The sequence below is a fragment of the Meriones unguiculatus genome, chromosome 4 (assembly GCF_030254825.1).
Source record: "Meriones unguiculatus strain TT.TT164.6M chromosome 4, Bangor_MerUng_6.1, whole genome shotgun sequence".
NCBI classification, from domain to species: Eukaryota; Metazoa; Chordata; class Mammalia; order Rodentia; family Muridae; genus Meriones; species Meriones unguiculatus.
Genome location: NC_083352.1, coordinates 14,671,900 through 14,693,409, shown reverse-complemented (window position 1 = coordinate 14,693,409; position 21,510 = coordinate 14,671,900). Strand labels below are relative to the sequence as shown.

General features: G+C 41.2%; 1 protein-coding gene across 1 annotated transcript; it reads right to left on the bottom strand.

Moving 5' to 3' along the window:
• Positions 1–262: 262 nt before the first annotated feature.
• Positions 263–19,845, bottom strand: Mrps31 (mitochondrial ribosomal protein S31). The gene is made up of 7 exons (XM_021650482.2): positions 19,610–19,845; positions 13,993–14,280; positions 9,748–9,906; positions 8,289–8,429; positions 4,325–4,398; positions 1,781–1,924; positions 263–562 (listed from the first exon to the last, which is right to left on the bottom strand). The coding sequence occupies exons 1-7, from the start codon at positions 19,732–19,734 to the stop codon at positions 333–335; spliced, it is 1,161 nt and encodes a 386-aa protein (XP_021506157.1). The 5' UTR covers positions 19,735–19,845; the 3' UTR covers positions 263–332.
• Positions 19,846–21,510: the final 1,665 nt, after the last annotated feature.

The following is a 21,510-nucleotide window of genomic DNA, read 5'->3' as shown; positions in this document are numbered from 1 at the left end:
TTTTCCTTGTAACATTAGCCTGGTATTTAGGTATAGTTAAAATGGACTAACTGCACAAGGATTTTGATGTTATCAGCTTTACTGCTAACAATTATATACCTCAAAGAAGCATAGTCACCTAGTGAGAAAAGTTAGGGAGAATTCTCTTAATGTATCACTAATTCTCAGAGATACACAAGAATATTTGTATATTTGTAATATTTCAGGTTAAAAGTAATTTAACAGTTTTATTAGTCAAATCAGGCACAATATCAGCACAGGAAAAATTTAATAAAATTTTATTTGGCTATAATATACATCTTCAACAGCTTAAATAAAGAATTTTCATGACATTAAGTGAGTGCTATGTTATTTTCTTTGAGAATATTCCTTTTTTCATTAAAATAATTTCTAAACCATTCTATATGCTCGACTTTCTGCTTAACACTCAGATAGGGGTTTTTCGAAAGGCCACAGGTCACCAGCTCCATGAAGTTGCGAATTGGTCCTTGCTTGGGGAAACCCTCCAGGTACTTATCCAAAAATATATGATCATGGAATTCTGCACCGTCATCATCAAAACCTGGGAAACAAAATACAGTAGCAGTATAATTGTGAACGTGAGGTCTACAGCATACGACTAACATGAGTGAGGTATCGCAACATAAAAGCAAGAACTGCAATGAGACGCAGCTGGTGTGAGCACTGGTTTCTCCACCTCGGCCTGAGGTCCAGGGACACCCGCCCAGGGATGAAGCAGCAGAGACTGAGATACTGCAAGTTTTCCACTACAGAAGCCACTGCTGCTTCTGTAGTGCTGTCAATCTTGTTGATAGCTGAGGAAACTACTAAGTATATAATGTATTTTTAAAACTAAAATAAGATAGAATCATAAACAAGATGTTCAAGTGGTCCAAGAGAAGAAAAGACTAATGATAAATACTAAAACAAGGGGCCCAGTTATACTCTAACAATTCAGTCAACTTTTCATTTCTGTTTTATTTTTCAGACAGGCTCTCACTTAACCACCAGCCTGGTCTTCACCTTCTGACGTTCCTGCGTCCATATCCACATACCTGGCAACACTTACTTTAAATGTAAATGATCCAAATGCAGGCTGTGTTATGTATTGGTACAGTGTATATAAAAATATGATCTAAGCCTGGAGAGATGGCTTGCTACACAAGTCTGATGGCTGGAGGTGCTCCTCAGAACCCATGTGAAAAAGCCAGATGCAATAGGGCAAAGCTCTAGAACCCCAGTGTGGCCCCTACTGGGAAATGAGAGGACAGACAGGAGAATTGCTGGAATCCTCTGGGTCAGCTAGCTTGACAAACAGAATTAAACAAAACAGAACCTGTCTCAAAACATGGTAAAAGTTGAAGATGGACACCCAAGGTAGTCTTCAAACTTTTGTATGTGAGCCCTGTAGCTGAGGATGACTATGAACTTCTGATTCTACTGCCTCCACCTCCCAAATGTAGGATTAAACCCATTTGCTATAATGCCCAGTTTATGAGGTCCTAGGGCCTTAGCCCCATGTGTACTAGGCACACACTTTACATCCTGGTCCCTAGGATACATTTTGACATTTAATTTTTCTCCTTCATTTTTATTATCAAATATCTAGAATTGAATTAAATTCTAACTATCTTAAAAAAAAACAATTTAAAACAACATTGCTAGATTTCTTCTCAGATACCATGGTGTTCTGAGATTCACATATGTACCTGTCTCTACTTTGAAATGGAACAGCTTCCCAAATAATCTCTGGCTGACACACTTCTGAGGTGACACTTACCTGCTTCATTGTTAATGGGGAACTCCCACAGCTTCCCCTCTTTCGTCCACTGTATCATCTCCTCAAATGCATTCCCAAAGGGCTGTTCATTCAGTGTGGCTAGTTGCTTAGCAAACTCTATCTCCCAGAGAGAAAGTGATGCTTCTATGTAATTAAAAGAAAAGTTTTTAAGTATAGGGAAATGTAAATGTCCCTTTAAAATGTAATTATTAGCTTAGTGGGTTAAGGCATTGGCCACTAAGCCTGACTACCCAAGTGTGACTCCCAGGTCATATTATAATAGACCCCGAGTAAACAAACTCCTGAAAGGTCCTTCTCACCTCCACACTCAAACCCATGCTCACGTATACAGACACAAACACAAACTGAATAAGAATGTAATGAAAAGTAATTTCAAAATTTATTATTCTGAAATTGATACATAGTATCAGACCTTGATATTCAGAATTAGTTTATAATGAAAAGTTACCAGGAGTTAAAAATGCAACAAAAATGAAAGTTACAGGCTATAAGAATAATATGGCAAACCTTAGCTTTTACAAACACTATGCAAGTTTGTTATTGCACCTCTATTGGAAAAGAAAAAGAATTTGCATTTTATAGACAGTTTTATAAGTTTTATGTTTTGGGCTTGATTTGTTTTTTTGAGACAGAGCTTCTCTCTGTGAAACTGTAGGTCTTGCCTTAGTTTAATGAGGGACTTACTAATGTGTCTAGGACTACCTGACCAGGAATGACACAGTGGGCTGAACCCTAAAAGGCCCCACAGCTTGCTCACAGGTCAATGTTGGAGAGGTATTTTCTCAGTGGACAGTCCTCTTTCCAAATTGCTTTAGATTACTGTCAGGTTGACAAACACTAACCAGGACAGATCCCCTCTAGGGACCCTCCAGACCACCTGTGTTCCCCAAATCAGCTCCTCTCCATTCTGACAGCCCTAACCCCAAACCATCTAGCCATTACCAAAAACCATCTAACCATTACCAGTAGATGCCACCGTGGGTAAAGGACTGAAAGAAGTATTTCAAGCAGATGAACTAAGAAAAAGCAGGCACAACTATTCTAATATTTGACAAAATACAACTTAAAACCACAACTAGTCAGAACAGAAAAGGAGAGACTTGTCATATTCATTAAAGAAAAAAAATCTGCCAGGAGGTTAAGATAATCTTAAGCATACACTCACCAAACACAAGTGCACCCAGTTTCATAAAAGAAACACTGTTGGTTAGTCTAAAACCACAGGCTGATCCCACACAGTGATGGCATGTGGCTTCAACACTCCACTCTTACCAATAGGCTGGTCATCCAGAAAAAAACTGAACAGAGAAACTCTGCAGTTCAGTGACATCATAAATCAAATGGGTCTACAAGATACCTACTGAATACCTAAAGAATATCCATTCTTCTTAACAGCAATTTCTTCAAAATACATCATGCTTTTGTCCTAATATATATTAGAACACAAAACAAATCTCAAAAAGTATAGAAAACTTAAAATCACATCCTGTATTTGATCTGACCACAATGGGATAAAAGCTGTATAATCACAGAAATTACATAAACAGATGAAAACTAAACAACATGCTACTGAATGATAATCTAGTCAGGAAGAAATCAAAACGGAAATTTAAATATTTCTAGAACTGAACAACAATGAAAGCACACATACTAAAATATCTGACCTACTAAAGTCAGTCCCAAGAGATACAGAACCAACTACCTACATAAAAAAAAAAAAATTAAAATTAAAAAAATAAAATAAAATAAAAAGAACCTTTGAAGCCAGGAGAGATGGAGCACACCTGTAATCCCAGCACTCAGGGAGGCAGAGGTGGGTGGATTTCTGTGAGTTTGAGGCCAGCCTGGTCTACAAAGCGAGTTTAGGACAGCCAAGGCTACTCAGAGAAACCCTGATTCAAAACAAAACAAAACAACCTTTGAGGTCTCAAATAAACAACTTAATGATGCACCTGAAGGCATTGAAAAACAGCAGCAACACCCTAAAAATAGATGGAAAAAGATAAAAATCAAAGCTGATATTAATATTTCAGAAATGAACAAAAAAACAATATAAAGAATCAACGAAACAAAGAGTTGTTTTTTTCAGAAGAGTGACAAGCAGCCAAATTAATCAAAAGGAAAACAGAGTATTGAATTTAATACTCTATGTGTGCTCTCTCTATTCTGGGCTGTGAACTACTCAAAAGCAGGATAAACAGATTAGCTATCTTTACGTAACAGCAGAGAGTTATACTGCAGATGGTGGGTGAGGAATACTTCCTAACCAAAGCAGCAGCCAATCCAGAGCTCCGGATTATTCACCTGGAGTACTGATCTCCTAGGATCCCACAGAAGGCAATATTTTAAAAGGGAAGCATAACCCAAATTAGCAGTTTTCTTTCACAAGCAAGATGTAGGTCAATGACAGAAAGAAACATAAAAAAGCAAATACCCAACTGTTCTAGAACCAACACACCACGACAACCTTTGAAAGAGGAATGCTTCTCCACTTGGAGAGGAACTGCTTTCTTCTTAACAAACCTGGTTCTGCTACTTCATCAGCCATTGCCTCCACGTCAAAAATTGAAAGTCTTTTCCCCTCGAATAAATTTCTCCTAAGATAAAAACATTGTAAAATGCATCTTAGTGAAATGTATTTGTAAAATGCTAACAAAAACTGCTTAAAGAAGAGCATACATGTTAGCCACGGCAGACATTTTAGCTAAATTGCCATGATTTTGTGACTCATAAGTAAGAAAAGAACACATGCCCTTGGATTTTTGCCTTACAATACAACAAACCATCTAAGTTTAATTTTCAAAATACTCAACTGAAAGTTCTAGAAAACTTAATGTTGTGGAAAACTCTAAAATATGCAAATATAGAGACTGATGAACTAAAGGTTTGTTTTTTGTGGACAGAAAACAGTACAAAGCTTAACTATAAATTATAGTGCTAGAAGAAGGCACAGATAAAACACTATTTTTTGTTTTGTTTAGAACTTTCCAAATATTTAGTGAAAATGTTAGAAAACAATAAAACTATGTTTTTAAAGTCCAAAATGCATATAACAACCAAGAGATATAAAATGCTAAAGAACTTTTAGATTCACATAATAAATGCTATTTATTTATTACAGTTTATTCACTTTGTATCCCCCTCCCTCATCTCCTCCTAGTCCCACCCACCTTCTCTCCCTCATCTCCTCTTCCGCCCTTTCCACTGATAGGGGAGGTCCTCCTCCCCTTCCATCTGACTCTAGCCTATCAGGTCTCATCAGGACTGGCTGCACTGTCTTCCTCTGTGGCCTGGCAAGGCTGTACCCCTCAGGGGGAGGTGATCAGAGAGCCAGCCACTAAGTTCATGTCAGAGACAGCCCCTGTTCCCCTTACTAGGCAACCCACTTGGAGACTGAGCAGACGGTCTAGGTCCTCTGCATGCATGGTCCTTGGTTGGAGTATCAGTCTCTGCAGGACCCCCTTGGCCCAGGTTTTTTGGCTCTGCTGGTCTCCTTGTGGAGTTCCTGCCCCCTCCAGGTCTATCTCCCTCTTCCGTAAGAAAAACACTTCTATAAAGCAACAATCTCCAATTTAACTCCCATCATCTATCAGGGAAAACCTGACACCTTCTGTTACTTCCTTATATTCCCCTTTTGTCACTTTTAACACCCTGAATAGAGAAGCCCCAATGTCCCTTTCTTACTCTTTAAAGTTTGCTTTGAGCTACTTTTTAAATTTCTTATATTCAGGGCGCCTGTGGTGGTTTGAATGGAATGATCCCCCTCGGCTCCTGATACCCAGACAGTGGCACTGTCTGGAAGAGTGGTATGGCCTCACTGGACAAAGTACATCACTGGCAGCCGCCTCTGAGAATTGGTAGCCTAGCCCACTTCCAATTCCCTCTCTCTGCTTTGGGCTTGCCACTGAAGATGTGACCCCTCAGCTTCCTGCTCCAGCTTCCATGCCTCTGCCCCATCACGATGGAACTGAAGCCCAGATAAACTCTTTAGATGAGTTGTCTTGGCCAAGGTATTTTATCTCAACAGGAAAACAACCAATACAGTGCACTGTGAACCCCAGACCAGTTTCAAACTGAGGTCCTTCTGCTTCAGACTCCCAAATATTGGGATCACAAATACGTACCACCATGCTTGGCTACTTCTAATTTTTTACATTTATTCACTTATTTATTTTGTATGTGTATGCAAGTGTGCATTGCTCTCCCTCAATCTCTCTCATTCTCCCCCCATCTGTGTATGTGCTCGCATGTGTGCCACTGCGCTGTCCACAGAGCTTGCTACTTCATTCAATATGTTAAGAATACTACATCATGTTAGTAACTCAGACAACTATTGAAAATGAATGTTAACCCCTTAAACTTCCTGTATAAACGCTGGCCAGCTTTTCAGGTTCCCATACAAATCAGTAAAGCAATACCCAGAAGAAGCTAAGTCAAGTTTCTGAGACCCTGCTTAGAATCTATGGAATGTACATGGTGCTGAGAATCCTCCAACTGTACATCTTGCAGCTGAAGGTATCTTAGTGCACATCATCCATGACAAAAGCCTGCCCTCCCCTTCAACCATCACTTTTTGGACTTAAAGAAAAAAGAACAAGTTTTATGTAACTATATATCTTTCAACTGCAAAATAACCATGTGAAATATGACTTAGTGCCTCTAACAGTTTCAAATTAGCAAATTCAGATGACTACAAATGATTTCCTACTTTAAGGTAATATGGTGACTTTTATCATGATCATTAAAATCAGTATTTATGTATGTGCATTTTGTGTTTTCTTAGACAGGGTCTTACTATACAGACCAGGCTAGTCTCAAACTCAAGAGCCACTTGCTTTTATACCTCCCAGTGCTAGGATTATAGGTGTGCAAATGGTGTCTGGCCTTACTATTTTTGGGACAGTCTTACTCTAGCCCAGGCTGAAGCGGAATTGAGTGTGAAATCCACAGTGGCCTGACACTCATGCTCCTCTGCCTCAGTCTCCTGCGTTGAATTACAGGTGTAAGCCACCATGCTTGGCCTTTTACTGATCTCTGTAAGGTGAAAAGAGGGAACTGTACATCAAAGGACATAGAAATGTCAGGGTTAGAAACATTCAGAATAAAAGAAAATGCTCCTTAAAACTCGCTTGTTCAGAATTTGGCTGGCACCACTTATTCTAATTCAAGAACTACTCTTCACTGGGGACGTGAGTCAAAACTCACTCTGACTCATGGTATTGATAAAGGTGGCACTGCTAAGGCCAGGAACTTCCTCTCCAGGAAATAACACAGTGAGTTCCAGTTCAGCTTGGGCACACGTTTACACCCAGTACTGCAAACTGCATTTGTTGAGGGCACAGAGGCCCGTACTCAGAGAGGCACTAAGAGAACAAAAAATGTTAAATACACAGGGGTGTCTCCTCAGCGGAGGACATAAAAATCAAACACCTGAATTCCATCCAGAAAGCTGGAAGTAGATTTTCCTAATGACCTGGTGACATTTTGCTCTCTGTGGAGACAGACCTCACCCAAATTCCCCAGAATGGCTATCTCAGATTCTTCCCTCCTTAGACAGTTACCTATCCCCAAGGGAGATGTCACATGTACTTTGTGGTCTGCTGACCTCTTTGCTATTGGCCAGAGACCACACTAAAATCTAGGCCTCGTAGCTATAGAACCCACCCTCTTGGTCACATGTACTTTGTAAAGGAGTTTCTTTGTAGTCACGCCTTAAGCTTTATTGTGCACCTGGAACTGGACTGATTGTTGCCTGGAAACCTCTTCCCAAATTGTCTTGTGTTTTAAATATGTAACAATGAGCTGCCTGGTGTTAGACTCCTGGAAGTCATTCTGCACCAGGTTTTCAGTCTTCACCCTTTGCAGATTACTGCCTACGACACCTGCAGGGTCTCCCACATGCACTAACGTGCATACATATAACATTTTAAGTGATACGTTTCAGAGAAGATAGCTGTGCTGGCTAGTTTTATGTCAACTTGACCCATTCTAGAGTCATTTTGGAAGAGGGACCTTAATTGAGAAAATGTTCTAACCAGACAGGCCTGTGGGCAAACCTGTAGTGCATTTTTTAACTTGATGATTGATGTGGGTGGGCCCAGCTCCCTGTGTGTTGTGGCACCCCTAGGCAAATGGTCCTGAGCCGAAATACATAGCAAAGCATGCACAGCAGGGTGAGCAAGAGGTAAGCAGCATTCCTCCACAGCCGCTGTTTCAGTTTTTGCCTCTAGGCTCCTGCTTTGAGTTCTTGTCCTGACTTCTCTCAGTGATTCTGTAACCTGGAAGTGTAAGATGAAATAAATCCTTTCCTCTCCAAGTTGCTTTTGGTCCTGACATTTTATTACAGCTATTGCTGTGATACCCTAACTAGGCATCCACAGTGGGAAAGGGTCCATCAGCCCTAACCTGCAGAATGAAGCAAGACTACAATTAGAGCAAACAGCAACTACACACAAGCACACCCCAGCAGACTACATAGCCCGAATACCTTTGCCTGAAGTTAGTTAGCTTCTCCTGGTCAAAAGAATCGTCTATTCCTTCATCAAACTGAATCTGGTCCCGTGGTTTTGTACGACCTCTCACAGAAGTGGGTTTGGCAATTTTCATATCTGATATTATGTGACTGAAACTGAAATAAAAAGGTCAAGTGCATTAGGAATCCTAGCTGCACTGTAGTAGCAAATTTTTCTTCTCAGGAGATGTAACACTTAAATGTTACTTCACTTTTATGTCCCAGTGAGAGCATAAAGATTTGTGAGCACATAAAGTCATATGCTTACACTCATATGACATAAACACTAAGATGTACATCTCCAAGTTTTTAAATATACTCTTAAAAAAACTTTATTTGAAAGATGAAAATGTCAGTTACAAAAAATATTAATAAACAGATAAGCTGATAAGAAAATACAAACAAGTAAATTGTACCTATCACCTACACTGACTGTTACATTGAAGTTGAAAATGGGCTGTGTTTGCTACTATACAGAGTGAGTCATCTGACAGTCTAGGGTCGTGCTTACTCTTTGGTCCTCTGGAGATAATGTTTTTTTATGTGCCATTGAGAACAGGAGATTCAGTCAGCCCGTACAGTGAAGCATAGTCACGATTTATGACCCCTGGGCAGCAAGCAGTGACATGTGGCATAAATTAACAGGGAGATAAACAGGACACACTGGTGGGAGCGGAGAAACAGCTCAGCAGTTAGGTGCGCTTGCTGCTCTCAAAGGAGACCCGGGTTCTTCAATTCCCAGCACCCACAAGGCAACTCAAACCCCTACAACTCCAGTTCCATAGGTACAATACCTTTTTCTGACTCTGCTGGTTCCTGAATGCACATGGTGCAGGTACACACACGCAGACACACACCATAAAATAGTTTTAAAAAGGAAATGTTGACATTTTCAGCTCAAACATATGAGAAAGGGGAGGGAACATTTCTGACGTCACACTACGAGCAAACCCAGCAGACTGTTTAACTGAGAAAAACTAATTTTCTCAAAGAAACTATATCACTCAATTACTTATTTTTCTTCTTAAATAACACTACTGACTTTATTTCTCTTTCACAGCCAAAAATCTTTATAACTCCCTAAAAGAAAGGCTAGGCCATTCAACTATAACAGGAGCTGAAGAGATGGCTCAGCATCTTGCTTAGGTACTTGCTCTTATGAGGCAAATGTTTTAAATCATATTGTTATGTGGGGTATGCATGTGTGTAGGAATGGACACGACACAGGATGTATGTGCAGGTCAGCAGACAGCTCAGGGAGTGGGTTTCCTCCTTCGGTCTCGAGGGCTTGGCAGTAAACACCTTTACCCACTGTGTCATCTTGCTGGCCCATGAGGTGGATTTTATATGTAAAACCAATGGGTACTACTTAGTGGCCACATACAAATTGCCCGTTTTGAGATCTAAGTCACTGTGTAACAGCAGACCCACTGACCTAATTCTGCGCTTCTCTTTATCTTTCTGGGCCCTTATCTCCTCCTCGTGTTGCTGAAGCTGCTTAAGCAGCTCAGACTTGGTGGTCTTCTTGTCAAAAGGGAGAGAATCCGCAACAGCAGATGCCGCTGCCACCAACTCAGGACTCAGGAACTCTTCTCTAAAAGAAAAAAGAAATGAAACAAGGAAGGAAAAACAGAATTGGTTAGTACATCACCAGTTTAGTAAAAAGAAAAACAACATGGGGAGGAACTCATTCGAAACAGTATATATTTCTGACAAAAGCAAGAATTCTTAGATAGTCAACACTGTTTTCTGGTGGCTTTGTTGTTTCCTTGTTTGTTTTGAGATAGGGACTCACCAGGCTGGCCTGTAACTCACAACCTCCTACTTCAGCCCAGACTAGGATTACATGTCTCCATGATACAAACCACATATATGAAAGGTCCTGCTTTAGACACTGGTAACATATATAAACTTTGAAACAGTAAACTCTTAGTTAATACATACTTGCTGACACATACCCATGGGCAGCCATGCTTGGTACTTTAGAAACTAAGGCAAGAGGACGGGAACCTCAGGGTCAGCCCAGGCTACACAGGGAGATCCTGTCTCAGGAGAGAGAATTGAGGGCTAGGGAGATGGTTCAACTAGCGAAGTGCACCTGAGTTAGATCCCCAGAACCCACACGAAAAGTGGGGTGTGGAGCAATGAGTTTACTTAGTATATGGAAAAGCATTTGCCACACAAGTTTGTTTGATGGCCTGGCCTGAGTTGGATCCTCAAGTAAAGATTTTTTTTTTTAAGCAGTTTCTGTAATTAAAAAAAAAAAAAAAAGCAAAGCAAACCCATATACATCAATATGAACCAATGGCAATCATTCAAGACCAATGCTAGGTCATTAAAAATATTTATCTTTGCCTCTGCTTACATTCTCTTGAGACACTTGTCTCTGGTACCCAGTCACCATTCTGTGAAGACACCAAAGCAACCTAAAAGCTCGTGTTGACATCTCTGCTACCAGCTCAGGTCTCAGAGGATGGCCAGCTTCAACCTATGAGTGTCTGTGGCCAGTGGGTGAACGTCAGAGGATTCCAGAGCCTCCATGGCCTATGTCATGCAGCAGAAACCAGTCTTCTCTGTGCTGCCCAAACTCTCAGAGTGTAAACATGGTTACTTTATGAGAGCATGTTTTAGAGTAATCTGTTATGCAGCAATGGTAGGCATATTAGTGAGCTCTGAGATATACAGGGAGGGAGGAAGGGAATGAAGTTCGGTCTTGCATGAAGTAATGTTACATTGCATCTTGATGCAGATACTATGACTAATTCAAATTTGTGGACATTGGACAGAGATGGGATAGAGGAGGGAGGGAGAGACCAGGTCAGGTTCAGGCCTGTAATCTCAGCTACTCAAGTAGCTGATACAGTAGGACCACAAGCGCTTGCTGTCTTTGGGCTACAAGGCGATTCCAAGGCTAGCCTGGGCAACTCAGTGAGACACTCTCTCAAAATAAAAAAGTAAAGAAGTGGTCGTTACTGTCCAGTGCCTAAGTGGTTAAATAAGATTATTACAAGAAACTTTTCTTCAAACTCAAAACAAATGCATCCCATTCACAATCTTGCCCACAGCCTCTTCTTGGACCAACATCAGAAGGATACAAGATAGGTCTTTTTTGTTTGTTTGTAGCTTTTCAAGACAGGGTTTCTTTGTGTATACTGGCTGTCCTAGACTCACTTTGTAGACCAGGCTGACCTTGAACTCACAGTGATCCCCTGCCTCTGCCTCCTGAGTGCTGGAATTATAGGCATGCATTACTGCGCCAGCTACAAGACGTTTTTCAATATACCACACCAAGAGCGCATAGTCTAATATTTCTAATTCCAGTTCCTTTAAGAGTAGAAAAGTGGTTCAGTATGATGAGCATGTCCTACCATTCAGGAGGCAGAGGCAGGAGGCCTCTGTTACAAGTGAGTTTGAGGCCAGTGTAGACTACATGAGACATTTTCTCAAAAAGCCTCTCAAAATTATTAAAATCAAACTAATTATAATTATTATTATTTTTTTTAGTGTAGAAAAGTAGAAGTCATGGAGATGGTCCCGCAAGATTAGTGCTTAATGCACTAGCCTGGTAACCTGAATTTGGTTCTCTGAACCCACTAAAAGGCTGATGTGACTACATACATCAGCAGCCCCAGAATTCCTAGGGCCAGTGAGAGGAGACAAGGAAACTGACCAAAACCTCAAAGGTCAGAATACAGAACAGAGGCAGAATAAAGAAGATGTTACCTCAGAAACACAGTAGAAGGAAAGAACCAACTCCAAAACCAACCGTCCCCTGACCTCCACATTCTTGGGAAGGTATAGCATACCTGCTCTCTTACACACACACACACACACACACACACACACACACACACACACACACACACAGAGAGAGAGAGAGAGAGAGAGAGAGAGAAACTAAAATATATTTTAAAATAAAATAGAAAAGTAGAGAAGAACCTTTAAAGGACTTATGGAGCAATCTACACGTTCATTCTTGCCTTGTTCATACCTAATTGGAAATCATTTTTTAAAAAATTACGTTATTATGAGAGTATCCCGGAGAACCCCAAAACAATATAGCTATTGCCATTGCTCTTGGGTGCCCATCAGAACTTGAGGGAAAGACCCTACTACCACACAGCTGGGTCTCAGGACATGGAGAGATCAAGCAGTACTGACCAGGAAGTTTCCTCTCTGATGGCTGACAAGCGCAGTACTGAAAGGTGTTGTGTAGACTACTGGGGGGAAAACAATTTTTACCTGTGGACCTGGAGGCTGCAATAATAACCAGCGTGGTACATCAGAGACATAACCAACTGCTCTCTGATTGTACGTAAGGCCTGATCCAAGAAGAAACTCATGCCTAGTGCCTTAAATCTAGCCAAGGACCAAAGGATGGGGAGTCAGAGGCCCTAAGAGTGAAGTTAGAACTATAATTTTGCTAAATGGACATAATATTAAACTGCCGTCTAAACTTGCATCTCTATACCCAGAGGTTAGTGCAGCAATCAAATGTCATCAGAGAGGTTTCTTTATGAAGTAGGAGGAGGTTAACACAGAAACAACCAGCTGACGTGCAGAGAAAGAGCATCTGTGGCGTGAGCAGCCACAAACTCAACATTTCTGTCACCACCCTCCGCCAGGAAAGCTCTGGGCCACTGCAAAGTGGGCAGAGAGACTGTGAAGAGCAGAGGGGGGAAAGCATCAAGTGAAAACAGCATCCTCAGGACAAGACAGGCCCATTGCCCTCCTCAGCTCACAGCAGCATGGACACCTGTGCACAATCAAGGCAGCCAGCACTCTAGCATGGAGGGCTCATGAGCCTCTAAGTGAGAAGCTACTCACAGCTGCTGGCTGCTGGAGGAGGGAGTCACCTCTCTTCAGGTGTCACCCTTGGTACTGACCATGCTCCAGTGGATGGCCTCACACCCATGAGTACATGGGCAGCACACTGGACTCAGTGGGTTAGAATAAAGAGAGAGAGGACATGAATTTAGGAGGGGATAGAGGAGATATGGATGGATCTAGGAGTTAGGGAGAGGATTGGGAGACAAATGTATTGTATTCATATATGAAATTCTCAAAGAATCGATTAAAAGTACACATTAAAATGACCCTATTGAACCTTTCAAAGGGTTTGTCTCATTTTGGTCATTTAAATTGCACATTTAATAATAAGTCATAAAAACACCTAGATTTTTGTTATTATTCTTACTTGCCGCTGTTTTTGAGATGGTTCCCTATGTACCCCAGGCTGGCCTAATACTCACAATCCTGTACTCTGCATGGTTCAGTCTGAATTTGGGATTACAGATATGGGTACCAAAATGTGATTCGTGACAGGTACTTATATATGTATGTGTATTTTAAGCTTTTTGTTATTAATTGTTTTTCTGAGATAAGGTCTCCTATGTAACCCAGGCTGGCCTCAAATTCACAATCCTGTTTCTTGTTCCCAAATTCTGGGATTAGAGGCATGTGCCACCATACCTGGCTACAGATATCTTCTTGTCACATAAAACACACACACACACACACCCCAGTGTAACTATTAGAGAAACTGTGCCTTTGCTGCTTCATTCTTTCAATGTCTTTTGAGGACTATAATTTAATAGATTGTTTACTATAAAAAAAAAAAAGTCCTATTGGAACACCATAGATTAGGTTCAGAGATCATTCACATTGGAATTCAATTTACCTCTTCTTTGGAGGATCTTCTGGAGTTCTTTGAAGCCCGTCAACTGTAGCCTCCAGACTGGCAGAAGGTTTCCTGCCACGTGGCTTTGTTGTTTGTACATTTACTGTGTTCACTTCAACTTTCATGTCCTTAATAATATCCAGCAGAGTTTTTTTCGAAGTCTCCTTTCCCTTGTCTTGATTGTCTTCTGCCTTCTGGGAAATTTCATTGGCTGGAACAGACTGGTTATCTTTCTTGCTATAGATGGAGCTGCCAGTGCCAAAATGTCTCTGGATATTATTTTTTGTCCTAGAATGACATATTAAGGAATAATAGAAAAGTATAATGCAAAAATAATTAAGTAGTAACTGAAAAAACCTGCTTCTACATTTAAAAGAATTTTAATCTAAGCCCTTTCCATTGTCTTTTGATTTCCATTATTATTAATAATCATAATGGAAGCAATTCATCATGTGTCAGTATATACTCTGGGCCTGGCTTGTACAACAAGACTGTGTACAATTTTTCACACTCACGTCAATTCCAAAGGTCAGCATCCTCCTCCTCTTACAGATAAGGAAGCCGACAACCACAGAAGCAGCCACACAGGGTGTACTGGTGACTTTCCTGTGGCTGAGATAAGACACCACGACTGAAAGCAATTTACAGAAGAAGGAACTTATTTGGGCTTATGATTCCAGAGGGAGAACAGACCGTCAGAAAAAGAAGCATTGAAGACAGTGGCAGGCATGACAGCCGAAGCAGGGAACCAAGAGAGCATCCACAACTACAAACACAAAGCAGAAGCAGCAAACTACAAGTGACACAAGGCTTTTCATCTCTCAAGGCCCACCCCCAGTGACATACTGCTGCCAGCAAGGCCAAACATCCTAAGCCTCCCCAAACAGTGCAGCCAGCTGGGAACCAAGTCTTCGAATACTTAAGTCTGTGGGGGAGATTCTCATCCCAAACTTCTATATTCTGCTCCCTGACCCCTACACGCTCATGGCCATATACAAAACATATTTAGTCTAATTTTTAACGTCCCCTTAGTCGTTCATGGGTTCTACATTGGTTAAAAGTCCAAAGTGTCTTTTAAAATTCAAGGCAATCTCTTAATTATAACTTTCTGTTAAAATAAAAAAAGCAAATTGCATGCTTCTTACATATGATGGTACAGACAATACATTACCATTTCAAAGGGAGGAATGGGGCATAGTGAGGAAATCCTGGACCAAAGCAAGACTGGAATCCAGCAGGGCAAACTCCAAATGCCATCATAGCTCCATGTTGGATGTCAAAAGATATAGATGGCTCCTCCCTTCCAGCTTTGCTGTCTTTAAAATGCATGTCCCTCTGGGACTGGTTCCACTCTCTGTTTACAGCTCTCTTTGGCAGATATCTCACTGGTTTGGCACTCACAAATCCTTGCGTTTTCTAACACAGCTCAGGCTTCACTTTATAGCATCACATAATGGCTCCTCAGGGCCTTATTGCAGGGACTCTCCTACCCCAGGATGCCTAGCTTCAGAGGCTTTCTGAGGCCATGGAGGAAGAATCCATGACCTAAAAGAATCATGACTCTAAAAGCAGCAACAAGTGGACAACAGTGTCAAGTTCAGTTACCTGCTTGGGGTAGACCCTAGCCTGCCTGAATTGTATTAGCAGCAGCTTTTGTTGTGGCTTTCAAGGCAGAGAAAAGTCTTGAGGCTCTTTTTCAAGTTGAGAGCTTAGCTAGGTAGGGGCTTGCCCTCAGGACACAATTCCCTTTCACATCATTCCTACTGTGCAACAAACATCTCTACCAGGACACAAATTTCCACAACAATTAAGTCTCTCTCAGAATCTGTGCCTTGGCTGTAATGTGAGACTTCCTAGGGCCCGTTAGACAAACTGCACATTTTGTATTTTTGTGCCACTTACTCTTCTGCGCTATAGGATCAATCGCCTAAGTGTTATCAAGAATAACCATACCATCGACTCAGCATTATACAGTCTTGAAATTTCTTCTACCAAAGAAATTAGTCCATTACTTTAAAATTCAGCCTAGGCAAGTTCTTAGAACAAGGGCAGAAGGTACCCAGATTCTTTGCCAAATTATCACAGGAATGGCCTCTGGCCTGGGTGTCAATATTGTTTTTCTCTGAGCTCTTGAGCCTGACTTATACAGTGCACACTATATCAACATTTACTGTCTTCCAGACTCCTGATAGAATGACCCTTTAAATTTGTCTTGCAGCAGTTAACTTCTGTTTTCCAGTCCAAAGTTCAAAAGCATTCCACATTCTTTCAAAACACATGGTCAAGTTCTTCCCAGCAAGAACCCACCTTTGGTACCAGCTTCTGAATTAGATATTTTTCTGTGGCCAAAAGCAACTCAAAGAACTTTATTTTGCTTTATGGTTCCAGAGAGTTTAGAGTCCATCACAGCAAGGATGCTCAGCAACAAGCAGGCATGGTGAAAGCCCACATCTTCAATGGCAAGCAGGGAGAGCAAATTGAAGTAGGTGAGGGCTTTTAACTTCAAAGCCTACCCCTAATGATATACTTTCTCCAGCAAGGCTGCACTACCTAAACATCCCTAAATATCACCACCAAGTGGGGACAAAGTGTATTAGTTATTTTTCTCTTACTGTGACAAAACACTATGACCTTTGTTATAGAAGGAAGGGTTTATTTAGCTTATGGTTCTAGAAGGAAGACAAGTCTGTTACAGTGGCCGGAACAGCTTAGCGGCCACTTCTGGAGATGCAAGCAGGAGGCGGAGAGCAACCTAGGAGTGGGTGTGGCTTCTGAAACCTCAGAGATGTCCCAAGTAACATCTTCCAGCAAGGCCACATCTCTTAAATTTAGTCAAACAGTGCCATCATTTGGGGACCAAGTATTCAAACATCTGAGACTCCAGGGGACATTCTCACTCAGACTACTACATAGGGTTACCTAGCTCAGCATTCCTTAAGGCCTAAACCACTCTGGTACATTATAAATGTGTATACAGCTGAAATACTGATCACCTCACTCTTGGGATGGCCAAGTGAGGTCTAGGACTCCCAAAGTCTGCTATCTCCTTCTACTTATTCCAAGATTCAGCACAAATACCATTTTCTCTGTTTCATGATAAAAAAAAGATTAGGAAACATTAAATAGCACAGTTAATAAATGACAGCTTGCTATTCTCAAATCCAGATCAGACTGACTGCCAAGTTCTTAACAGGACATAATACCGCCTTAAAATGTCTTAATTAAGCAATGCGAAAATAATCAAATTTCTATTAATGAAAGGTTCACTTACAAAAATGTTCAGGTCTTATCAATTTTCTTACTGAAGTCATGACAGTTAGTCAACTACTATTTGTAATTTAATTAAAGGGGAAGTCCCTTAGATCAGTTAAATGGAGTATAGCTTGAGCAGAGCAAAACTAGACCAATGTAGTTTCTAAGGGCAGCTCCCAGAACCAGAGCAGACCCTGAGAACTTTAACCAGCAAGGTGATAAAGCACTACTTACAGAAAAATGGAAGTGAGCCATAGAAAAGTAAACTGTCAGCTTCCTAGCCAATCACCAAGTGATTACAGGGACATTATTTAACTGACTACAGTTTAACGAACAAGAGCTCCATTACTATGATTCAGCCAGCAAAACAGACGTTTGTTTGGTCTCTCTCTTGGGCCTGGTAAGGTGCCTCATCTAAATCCACCGCCCTTGAAAACTGTGCTTAACAATGAGCTAAGCCAAGTAGACAGAAAAGAGAACTGTGAATTGTCATTCTGCTCTCTTGAGCATGTTTATGAAAAGAACACAAACTGCTATAACTATGAAAAGATTTCCTTCTTTACTTTTTGAGTGCTAGGTATGAAACTTGGGGCTCCATACATATAGCCCACTTTTAAATGATCCAAGTACCTACTTTTTAGGAGATAAAAGCCTTTGCTTGGTATTTGCTGGTGAACTTTCAGAACTAAATGAATATGCTGGAGTGGTGAGCGGCGAGTAGACCAGATCAAAATACATTAATATACCTATGAAATTAGCAAACAATAAATAGAAATATCACACTCTTAAAATTAAAGACTCTAGTTAGTTTCAGGCAAACACTGTGGAAAATTTTCTACTCTGTGCTGGGCACTATATGAAAACTAACAATTTATTAGTAAATAGAAAGTTCAAGTACGGCAGTGAAAGCAGTTTCAAGCCTGATTCTCTATTCAGCTTCATTTGGATGGCCCTCATCTTCCAGAACGGATGAAATACGTTTATATTTTTTTTTTCATTAAATGGTTTAAAAAAAAAATTCACTCCTTCTACCTGTCCATTGTATTACACGTCAAGATTGTTGCATGGGCAGTGATAAAAACATTGTGAGTAAATGATCTTTGTTCTTGAGATCTGCACAGCTGAAAGCATCTCTTGACTTTCTGATTAGAGTAAGGATTGGGTGTGCTTCATTTGGCACAAATGTGCCTTTTGAAAACTACCCACCTGCCTGTAATCATATAACAGGCACTTAGCAACCACTTTGCTGAGAGTCAACTCGACCACCGTAAGACAGCCGAAACAATAAACATCTTGCATTGCTCCCACTATCAGGGACCAAGTCTAGAAGTCACGCATGATGGCCAAGTGCTTTACCACTGAGCTACATCCCCAGAGGTCCTTTACAGAATCTCACTGCCATTTTTGTTTTTGCTTTTTACTCCTGGACTTACTTTGTAAACCAGGCTGGCCTCGAACTGACAGCAATCTGCCTATCTCTGCCTCCCTGAGTGCTGGGATTACAGGCTCATTGCCGGTTTTTATGATGTCCTATTCCAGACTCCTACCATCTTTGATATAAACCACACCTAAGTCAGAGACTGACTTTACAATTTTCACCCTTCATAGTGGAGGCTCCTACAATAAGTTAGTTTTGCATTTTAAAAATGATGACATATTTTTAAATCTTTCTGAAACACCTTTCTCCTTCTTAGAACGGATGCTCTCTTTGGCCACGCTATTACTCCATCATATGTCACATTCCAGTAACTCTACTTTGTGCAGTCTTTTGCTCCACGGAGTTGATCCTTCCATCTTCATTGTTAGCTTGCTTCAGCACTGTAGTGGGTGCTGGGAACAGGGGTGCCCAGAAAGAATACCATGAACCTCTTACAATTTCTAGGTATCCCTATACGCTCTCCTATAGTTATTTGTTTAAAGAATGAACACTGAATTTACCTATGCTATCTTCACTGCACTTGAATTACCTCCTTGGTGAAACTATACTACTTTTCAGAATGGCAGAACTGTTTTATTCAATGCAGGAAGGAATTAAGGAGGGAAGCATTAACGAGGCCATCAAAATATCTTGGGAAGCAAGAAAACGACCTCTCTTTTGGAATCTGCACAAAGAAAAGTAGCAGCAAGCAAGAAGAGGGGCAGGTGTGCAGCAGAAAGACTACAGGGCAAGACAGGTCGCCGCATCCTCCGTGATATTGGGCAAACTGCTTTGTCTTTTTTTCTACAGTTTCTCTTTGCCTACATTTAAAACAACCACTGCTAACAGCCTACAGTTACAGTATCAACCCAAGGCGGCTGGAGAAACTACGAGTGCATGTCAAGGAGTCCTGAAGACCGGCGGGCCAAGAACCTTAAATCGCCTTACCTGACAGTTCCAGACCGAACCGCGGGTAGCTCACTCACAGCCACCGGGACCTCCCAGTTTCCTGAGGACCAAGGAATGCCTGAGAGAGGACGAGGACGTATAAACGCCGGGATTCTATGGAACATCGCGTAAAACGAATCTCAAGCGAAAGCACAACCGGAAACACAAAGTCAAACAAGCGCACAACCGAAATAGCACGTCACTTCGCCAACTATGTCCCCTGAGATGTCTTCCGCCTGTACTGGTCCTTGCCTCTAGGGTTCCGGCAGGCAACAGAGACCAGTAATTGTGTTCCGGAGTCTTTGGCTGGCTTGATCCTGTTGTTTCCTCATGTGCTGGAGTCCGTATCAAGGTTCCATAAACGTACTGGTCGGGAAGAGTGAATGGGAAAATCAATTGAACAAAAGCTGACTGTACTTCTTGTCCCGCCTTCCCATTTGAGTGACGGGCGAGTCCGCAGCGCTTGCCTTTTTACAGTTATTCCCCGCCAAAGTCTGGTGTTTCCAAGTCCCTCCCCGCGCCCCTCCGCCCCAGGAGTTGAAAGTAAGGGATCCCACAGATTTGCAAAATAAACAAGATAATTTTATTAGAAGTCAAGCTTTACTGCAAATTAAAGAGGACATACTGTCAAGATTGACTGGGGACCACATCCAGTCAAGATACTAAGGGTCATGAAGGTTGCTGGAGCCTTCATTTATGGGGACTGTGGATGAGATTTGGAAAGACACTGTGGCTGCAGAGACTAAATGGCGGATTAGAACTGTAGTCCTTTGGAGAGATTGGAATGTTGCAGATCCAGAAACTAATTTAATTACCTTATATTGGGCTAGTTCTTGCGCGCCTCACCCCAATTCCTTCCCCGATGTGTTGGAACTAACTTTTTGGAATCTTGGGCCTTCAAAAAGCTTCCCCATCTTGCTGTACTTGCCTCTTTAATGTATCCGTCGATGCACTTTAACCTTGTCTTCTGCAAAACGGTAAAAACTTAATGAAACTGCTTCCATGTTAGAACGTGGAATTTGGGTTAACCTAGATCTGTGTCCCTGAGCCATGGTTCCTCAAAATGCCTCCAGAATAAACTATCTCTTATTCCATTTAAGATGAGAATTCCAGGTTTTTGTTTTTTGTTTTTAACATGGACAATTTTTAGCACCACAACGTGGGGATCTGATGATACAGATCCACTTTTTGCTGGATAAATCTCTGAAAGGAAGCCAAGTATTTTCGTGGACCCATTGAGTCCAGACCATCTGGTGTTATTTTCTCAGGGATTTTCCTGGGGAACATCTTCATAAAACCTGTTGTAACTGGGGGCTGGAAGATACAAAGATATTCTAAAGAGCCTCTTGTGTCTCTCAACCTGACTATCAGAGTGTTGAAAGAATGGACCTCAAGAATACAGGATTTCCTCAGGAATCTCATGGTGGGAGATGGAAGGAGTACCAGCCAGAGGAGTAACATGTCTCCCTGAAAGGGATTTTAAACAGTTCTAACATCTTGTCAAGCCGCTTTATAGGATGAAGCTAAAACTCATTGATGAACCAATGGTGAGTGTGACTGTGCCTTGAGAAGGACTATCGGATGTGCACATCCGCGGCTCGCTATTTAAGCGTTGATTGTACTTCAGGACCCTAAAAGTGGACTTTGGGAGGCTTTCTTGATCTCTGTCCTTCCTTCCCACTGTGAGCATATTAAATAAAATTATTTTTATTTATTATTATTTTGCTTTTCACTTTTAGTTTGGTTCCTTTAATGGGCTCATTATGGAAGGGTGACCAGAACTGACTTCTTACAAAATGTGACATGCAAGTTACCTGTTAGAAAGCAGTCTGGAACAATAAATAAATGAATAAATATTTAAAAAGAACAAGCCACTCTTCCCTCAGCTAATTCTAGAGAAA

Excerpts from the sequence above, each read along its gene's own strand:
- Mrps31 (XM_021650482.2), bottom strand. The coding sequence starts at position 19,734 with ATGTTCCATAGAATCCCGGCGTTTATACGTCCTCGTCCTCTCTCAGGC. Across the intron at positions 8,430-9,747 it reads AAAGAGAAGCGCAGAATTAG|TTTCAGTCACATAATATCAG; the intron begins GTCAGTGGGTCT and ends TTTTTATTTCAG. Across the intron at positions 1,925-4,324 it reads TGATGAAGTAGCAGAACCAG|AAGCATCACTTTCTCTCTGG; the intron begins GTTTGTTAAGAA and ends TTAATTACATAG.